The following is an 8,256-nucleotide window of genomic DNA, read 5'->3' as shown; positions in this document are numbered from 1 at the left end:
GGTTGTGAGCCACCATGTGGTTGCTGGGAATTGAACTCAGGACCTTTGGAAGAGCAGGCAATGCTCTTAACCACTGAGCCATCTCTCTAGCCCTTGAGGTAGTGTTATTTGGCCTCAGTAACAACTGAGGGATTGACCTGTCTCTTGGTTGTAGGAAGTGGGTGTCCCAATTTGCCAGAGCTGTTACGAAGAGTGAGAGAGAATCTTTCAGGGCACCTTGGGGTCCTGAGCCTGTGAACTCTGTGGTACAAATATACAGTGTCCCTAAGTGTTGAAGTTTGGTCCATGGTGGCTGATTCTGTCAAGCTCAAAAGAAAATTTCTCTATTAACAGGAGTGGGCAGGGGCTGGGGCACAGCTTGGGGGCAGAGCCTGTGTTTAGCATGAGGTCCTGGCTTTAGCCCTCAGCACAGATTAAAGGCAGTGGAGCTCAGCAGTGGAGAACCTGCTCACCACAAAAAACCAACAAAGGATCTTCAGGCATTGAGGCAGACATGATTTGTCTGCCAGACTCTCTAGGATTGAAGGGGCCTATTTGACATCTGCCTTTAGAGTTGTTTTCAGAGATGGGATTCACAGCTGTGGTGGTTAGGTTTTTTTGCCAAGTTGGAACAGCTAGGGTCACCAGGATGAAGAAACCTCAATTGAGAAAATATCTCATCAGACCAGCCTATAGGCAAGGTTATGAGACATTGTCTTGGTTAATAATTGATGTGGGAGGGTTCAGTTCATGGTGGGCAGTGCCAGTCCTGGGCAGGTGGTCCCTAGTTGTACAAGAAAACAGAAGTGAGCAAGCCATGGGGAGCAAGCAGTGTTCCTCCATGCTCTCTTAAAAGCAGAAAGGTAGGGGGGGGGGAGAGAGAGAGAGAGAGACAAGAGAGATGAGACCTATGAGCACACACTGGACAGGGTGAGTGGGTGTACAGCTGTGGGGTCGTGGCCGCTCTCAAGTTACAACTCTAACCCTACTGAGAAGGATGTCCCTCCCCAGTTCTGATATTGCTCAGTGTGGCCTTGGTGCTCATTATAGCAGTACATACACTAAACAAAGATTAGCATGGCCCTTGCACAAGGATGACATGAACATTCACTTTTTTTTTTTTTTTTGTCTCTTGGGTTACACTCATGTCTGTAAACTCATTTGTGATAGTTTGAGGGAAGGTTTCTGAGGGTGCTGCTGGGGTTTAGAGAACAGGTTGTGCCTGAGACTCAATGGGATACATGACCCTAAGTGAAGGCAAGCCTGCTTACTGCCCTGAGTATCTTCTGAGTACACCTTGCCTCCACGAGCAATTTTGGTTTTATCAGTGCTGTCTGAAATAGTTCAGCTGCATCAGCAGGGCCCGCAAGCCTGAAGCGCCTCCTTCCTTTCCGCCTCAAGGTGACGGTAGCAGCACCCCAGACCCTGTGGCCAGCAGAGCAGGTATAGTGGTGCATGCCTGAGGCAGGAGGATCAGGGTTCAGGATCATGTATGTTACTGCATACATACTAGCATGTCTGTAAGATCATGAAAAAAAAGGGGTGGGAGAACAGTAACTTCATGTTGTTCATGTGCAGACACTATAAACCTTTAAAGTTAGCTAAAGGTTTTAACATTTCATTGCAAACATCCAAAATGACTGAGATAACAGTGATAACAGCCACCCAGATAACAGTGATGAATGTCACGGCAGGCAGCACGGCTCACAAGCATGTGACACAGCAGTCCCTCTCATTTGATTTGGTGCCCCGCAATCTACTGGGGGCACAAAACATCTGAGGGAAGGCAAGGGAGCCATCACTTTCCATTTCATCACCATCAGCTTCTCATCTTCACTATGCTTCCACTGTATGCTGCTGTGAAAAACATACATAGTTTGGTACCAACTGGGGCTTCCTGCTACTTCAGGATGTGGGAGGAGATGGCCCTACATATGAGCAGGACTACTGCCATACCGAATGGGGCTTACTCAGACAGAAAGATGAAGTATGGGGGCTGGAGAGATGAAGTGTCAGTTCGGAACGCTTGTCCTAGAGGTCTGGAGTTTGGTTCTGAGCACGACATGTGTGGCTTAACAACTGCTTGTAACTCCAGCTCTAGGGACTCGAGGGCCTCTTCTGGCCTTGGTCGGTACCTGCACACATGTGGCATACATTCCAACACACATAATAAAAATAAATCTTTAAAAAAAAAAGAAGCAATGCTGGGCAGTGGTGGCACACACCTTTAATCCCAGCAATCGGGAGGCAGAGGTACAGTCTCAACAAATCCTGTAAACGTTATGCTAAAGGAAAGAAGCCAGGCACAGAAGGCACGAGGTTCTTATGTGATCAAACAGGTCAGCCCGGCAGGGACAGATGCTAAATGCAGGCTGCAAACTGTCCTCACTGAGCAAGTCCCTCACTGTTGAAAGCCTGCTGTTGGTCAGGCTGAGAGCTACTGGTCTAAGTGAAGGCTACTGCTCAGACCTGAAAACTCCACTTGCTTCATGAACTAGCAACTCGAGCAATCCACATTTCACTTTTCAACTGTAGGAGAAGCTAGCACAGCTCTTCTAGAAGTTTATGAGGGGGAAAAAGTACATGGCCTCTTCTGGAAAGTATGAAGGACGAAAGTCAGTGTCTCAATCTGCCATCTTTAAGGGACAAGCCACAGCAGGGAAGAACTGGGACAAGAGGGTGCTGAGATGGGTGGAGTCCCAGGAAGAAGCCCCCGTGGCCTTCACTGGCTCTTGCTGGCATCCCTAGACTGCACACCATCAGGAAAAGTGGATGAAGTATTTTATTAAGGCACATGAGCAATGAGTGTCCTAGATGGAGCAGGAACGGTAGCTTCTGCAGATACATTAGGAGAGCTCCTTCTCAGACAGCTGCACAGAGCCTGTATTGGCTGGAAGCACTACCCGCTTCTCACTTGGCAGACAGCAGCCACAGTCAGAGCTCGGATGTCAACAAGGTCAGTTTCTGCTTACACAATGACTGACCTTTCAGCAGTGCAGCAGCTGGAGTCACTCCTAAGCAGAGCTGGATGGACTCCTCAACAAAGGAAGGTCAGCCCCCAAACCCAGCACATCCCTAGGTTTTCAGACACCGGATGGCCACCTGGTCCCGGTTAGCTCATTTCCTGGTCTAGGCAACGTCCTCTACCTTGCCTGCCCTCATGTGTTCTGAGGACAAAAAGGGCGGGTGTGTCCAGGCTGGTGGCAAAGGCTACATTTCCGGGGCTTTTTTGCTGTAGATCCTGCATCTGAGGAACCAGCTCTTAGTCTTTTGCTTGTAGCCTCTGGTCTCTGGGCTTTTCCTCTGCCTCCTGGCCATGGTGGGGCTGTAAAGTTCCCTGTGGGAGGAGACAGGAAAAAGCTGAATTCACAAATGATACCCTCAGGTAGCAAGAACAGACTCACTCCAAGTGGTGGGGTAGACCTGTAACCCTAGTACCTGAGAGGCAGAGGCAGCTCAAGGGCGGCTCGGCCTACATAAGCCGTCTCTGAAACAAAACCCAAACCAAGGGACAGTGCTGGGCAGAGGTGGTGTCCCTCTAACAAGTCAGCTGAACCCATGTGTTAGACTCCCTTTGCTCTATGAAGGTCAGCTCCATGTCAAGAATATGGTATATCCTACCCTGTTACCTCCTTTCTTTTTCTTTTTTAATTATTTTACTTTACCCATCTTTAATCCCAGCATTCAGGAGGCAGAGGTAGGAGGATCTCTGTGCTATGAGTTCAAGACCAGCCTGGTCTACAAAGTGAGTTCCAGGGCAGCCAAGGCTGTTACATCAAGAAACCCTGTCTCAAAGAAAAAAAAATAAAAACAAAACACACAAAAAAAGATCCCCCCAGGTTTTTATATATAATATACACAGCCTATGTGTGTGTGTATATATAAACTTATATGAGTACAGGTACCTGCAGAAGGGGACACTGAATTCCCTGGAGCTGAAGTTCCAGGTGGTTGGTTGCGAGCCACCGGATATGGGTGCTAGAACTGAACTCAGGTCTTCTGGAAGAACAGCAAGAGTTTCTAACCACTGAACCAACTTTCTAGCCCAGCTTTCTTATTCTAAAGAAACAGAAGCTCTCAGAGATACTGTTCCGATGAGGAGGCAGTGGTGTAACTTTCTATACACCGTTACTATGTCAGGAACAGATGGGGAGCCTGTGGTCACCAGCCAGCTCCCCACTCCCTGAGCACCTCACCTGCAAGGAACCTTCTAGCCTATAAATAAGCCTCAGTGCTGGCTGCTCTGTCACTGGAGACATCTGGTTGTCTGGCTTGGAGGTCATATGTCACTTCTGGTGCCTCCAGAAAGACTCAAGTGTGTACAAGGCTAAGGGCTCTGTAGTTATTTAAAATATGGGCACAGCAGAGGATGCACTGAGTGGGGGCCTGAAGTCCGGTGCTCTTTACCAGACCTTCTGAGCACTTCTTGCATCTGGTGGCCAGCATACATAAATCATCGTAAGTCAGGCATGGCGGCACATGCCTGCCATTCTGGTACTGAGGAGGCTAGGAAAGGTTTGCAAGATTGAGGCCAGCATGGCCTCAATATATATAACCTGCCTCAAAATGTGTACCCCAGCCACAAATAAATGAAAAAAATGAAAGATCATAGTCTGAGGTTAACAGGAGTCCTACGGAAATTAGTGATACCATCTATTGCTGAGGGGACTAAGGCTGACAGTCAGCTATGTGAAGGTAAACACCTGGGATCGGAAAGATCTGCTTAACTGCAAAGTTGCTGCTTAGCCTTGGTTTACTGCTATGCATTGCCGTGGCAAGGACACATCTGATCCAATGTCTGGATGCCAGTCCTTTAGCAATCATTCCCGAGACACTAGTTAGGCTGTGTAGCTCTGGACAGGTTTCTACAAACTACCACAGTCAGGGTGCCATCGAGGTGTGGCTGACATCAATGACCTAGCAAGGATGACAGTCTGCAGGGGAGGAAGACTCTTATCTTACGTTGGGCCTTGTCACTGTGACACCAAACACAGTCCTTCACTGACCTGCACCTCACCTCATTTGGAAAGCTGTGATCTAATGCAGATGAAAGATGCCTGCCTTAGAAGGGTTATTTATCACAGCGCTGGGCACAGTAGCTACTCTTTAATGTGAACACAAGATCCTATGGTTCCTACCTCGCTGAACAATGAGAAAACTGAGTCAAAGTAATGACCCTGCTGATTCTGCACTAGACTCATTTGCCTTCCCTCCTCTGGTCTCTGCAGTGGTAGCTACTGTGAGAACCTACATAGGGACCTGCTGCCCTGCTCCCTCACCTGGGGCCACGTTCTCATCTACCCACTGAAAGAAGCCACACTGCTGCTCTCGTGGCTTGGCACAGGTGTGGAACTGGCGTCCTTTGTTGGGTCCATCCTTCTGCACAGTCCGTGTGACAACAGGCTGCCCGCACAGGCAGGACGTACTTCCATCACTGTCACTGCCAAGGCTGCCAAACCCATCCATGTTGCTGTCTGAGGCTGACGACCATCCCACAGAGTTGCCGGGGAGTCTTGATGCAGAGGTGGGGGGCCCTCCTCCAGTGGGATGGTTGCTGTCAGCCCACAGGAAGAAGTTGCAACCACCACCACTGCACTTATAGAACTGCCGGCCCTGGTTGGGGCCCTGCTTGCGGACAGTGAGCAGCACAGCCTCCTGGCCACAATTGCAGGTCACAGAGTTGCTTTCACCAGCAGCAGTGGGTGGTAGGAAGGTTTGAGCCATTGCCTTTGAAGGTCCAGTATGTCTGTTGACCAGAGGTTGAGAGAGATTATGCTGACTGCTGTCCATCCTGTTGGTGACCTGGCTGGCCTGCAGGTGGCCAGAGGGCTGGGTAGCTCTTATTGGGGCCCGTGAAAATCGCAGGCCGAAGATTTCCTTCAATGTGTCATCACATCCACCTATACAGCCAACAAACTCCAGGGGCATGGTTGGGGGAAGGCTACCACGCTTAAACTTCAACTTCAACCTAGTGAGGCCAAGATGAGAAAAGATGTGAATTTTTGTCTGGTGCATGGTCAATCACAGCCTCCCTGCATACCCAGGAAGCCCATTCAGAGTACAAACGAACTCTCAGATATAACACACCACCCAAATATAGGCACCTCCACAAAGTTCGACTTCTCTACACCACTGGCCCCTCAGGGATCTGGGCTCTTTCAAGGTAAGGATGTCAAGACAGGAAGAATGCATCTAGTCTATTTTCATGTTTTCATGTGTGCACAATACAGACTTTTCTGGAAATAATGAACCATGATGGTTTAGTGGAGTACAGGGACAGAGATGGACACAAATCCAGTCTTGCCTAAATGAAAAGCAGTATTATTCCTTTCAGTAGTGCTGTATATCTACCTTGGAAATTTAAAAATTTAAATTTTAAAATTGTATTTTATCCTATACATCATTTTCAAATGTTAGTAAGAAATACATGTGCAACTGGGCGGTGGTGGCGCACGCCTTTAATCTCAGCACTCGGGAGGCAGAGGCAGGCAGATCTCTGTGAGTTTGAGGCCAGCCTGGTCTACAAGAGTTAATTCCAGGACAGGCTCTAAAGCTACAGAGAAACCCTGTCTCAAAAACCCCCAAAACAAAACAAAACAAAACAAAAGAAATGCATGTGTGAAGCTGGCATGGTGGCACATGTCTTTAATCCCAGCACTCGGCAGGCAAAGGCAGGTGGGTCTTGTGACTTCCCCAGAGCACAGCTGAACTAGACCAGTCAGCTGCTGGGGCTGCTGCTCAGACTGCAAGCTGAGAACAGTATTCCCTAGGGCAGTGGTTCTCAACCTTCCTAATGCTGAGGCCCTTTAACACAGTTCCTCAAGTTGTGGTGACCCCCAACCATAAAATTATTTTCATTGCTACTTCATATATTTAATTTTGCTACTGTTATGAATTGTAATGTAAGTATTTTTGGAGACAGCGGTGTGTCAAGGGGGTTGTGACCCACAGGTGGAAAACCACTGCCCTAGACACTCCTGCCTGGGTTCCAGTGAGAGGACAGGAAAGAGTTCTACAGCGCCCGCCCCACAGACACCCAGCTCACCTGTACACAGGGGATGGCTGACAAATGGGACACACACTGCTGTCCCTGCTGGCCTCCAGCACCGAGTCAGGAAACCACACAGCTGACCGACATTCTGGGAACCCTGTGCAGCTAAGGTAGAACCTGGAGAGCAGAGCGGACAGGTCAGATCCAGGAATTCGGAAGGCACACTGCTTACACCCATCTGCCAGGAAGATCCGTCTTTCATTTTCTTGGCTTTCTGAGACAGGATCTCACTGTGTAGCCCTGGCTGGCCTACAACTTGCAATGTAGATCAAGTTAGACTGATCATAGAGATATACACGTCTCTGCCTCCTGAGTGCTGGGATTAAAGGTGTGTTCCATCATATCCTACCCTAAGAAAAACCCCTCTTGTATGCTTCTCATGTCCCTAAAAGAATGCAGGTATAGCCAGGCAGTGGTGGCACACACCTTTAATCCCAGCACTTGGGAGGCAGAGGCAAGTTGATCTCTGTGAATTAGAGGCCAGCCTGGTTGTGGTGGTATGAAAGAAAATGGCCCCCAAAGGGAATGGTCCTATTAGGAGGTGTGACCTTGTTGGAGGAAGTGTGTCACTGTGGGGGTGGGCTTTGAGGTCTCCTGTTCAAGCGTCCCTCAGTGTGACTGTCAGTCAACTTCCTGTTGCCTGCAAGATGTAGGTCTCTCAGCTATTCTTCCAGCACCATGTCTGGCTGCATGCAGCAATGCTCCCTGACATAATAATGGACTGGAGCTCTGGAACCGTAAGTGAGTCCCCTCAAGTAAATGTTCCATTTATAAGAGTTGCCATGGTCATGGTATCTCTTCACAGCAAAAGAAAGCTCTAAGACACTGGTCAACAGAGCAAGTTCCAGGACAGCCAAGGCTACACAAAGAAACCCTCGGGAGGTGGAGAGATATGCAGCTACTGCTGAATCTACTTAGACCTACACCACCAGTGACTAGGTTGGTATTTTTTCTAGTAAATAACCCTGGCACCTGGGAAGCTGATGAAGATTTAGCAAATGTGAGGCAGGCCTAGGCTACATACTGAGTTTCAGGTTTACCCATGCTACCTAGTGAATGAGACCCTGTTTCAAAAACAAAACAAGGGGGCTGGAGAGATGGCTCAGCGGTTAAGAGAGCATTGCCTGCTCTTCCAAGGGTCCTGAGTTCAATTCCCAGCAACCACATGGTGGCTCACAACCATCTGTAATGAGGTCTGGTGCCCTCTTCTGGCCTGCAGGCATACT

General features: G+C 48.8%; 1 protein-coding gene across 1 annotated transcript in view; it reads right to left on the bottom strand.

Annotated features, from left to right (window-relative positions):
* Positions 1–2,193: 2,193 nt before the first annotated feature.
* Top3a (DNA topoisomerase III alpha) overlaps positions 2,194–8,256 on the bottom strand; it is a 41,395-nt gene continuing 35,332 nt past the window's right edge. Inside the window, exons 15-17 of the mRNA XM_026780065.1 lie at positions 7,025–7,147; positions 5,259–5,947; positions 2,194–3,316 (exon numbers count right to left, since the gene is read on the bottom strand). Coding sequence (XP_026635866.1) covers positions 3,138–3,316; positions 5,259–5,947; positions 7,025–7,147 — 991 coding nt within the window. The 3' untranslated portion in view covers positions 2,194–3,137. The remainder of the gene's footprint in view (positions 3,317–5,258; positions 5,948–7,024; positions 7,148–8,256) is intronic.

Source organism: Microtus ochrogaster, chromosome 7 (genome assembly GCF_000317375.1).
Source record: "Microtus ochrogaster isolate Prairie Vole_2 chromosome 7, MicOch1.0, whole genome shotgun sequence".
NCBI lineage: Eukaryota > Metazoa > Chordata > Mammalia > Rodentia > Cricetidae > Microtus > Microtus ochrogaster.
Note: the sequence above shows the minus strand (reverse complement) of the source record. Positions and strands in the feature narration are given on the sequence as shown.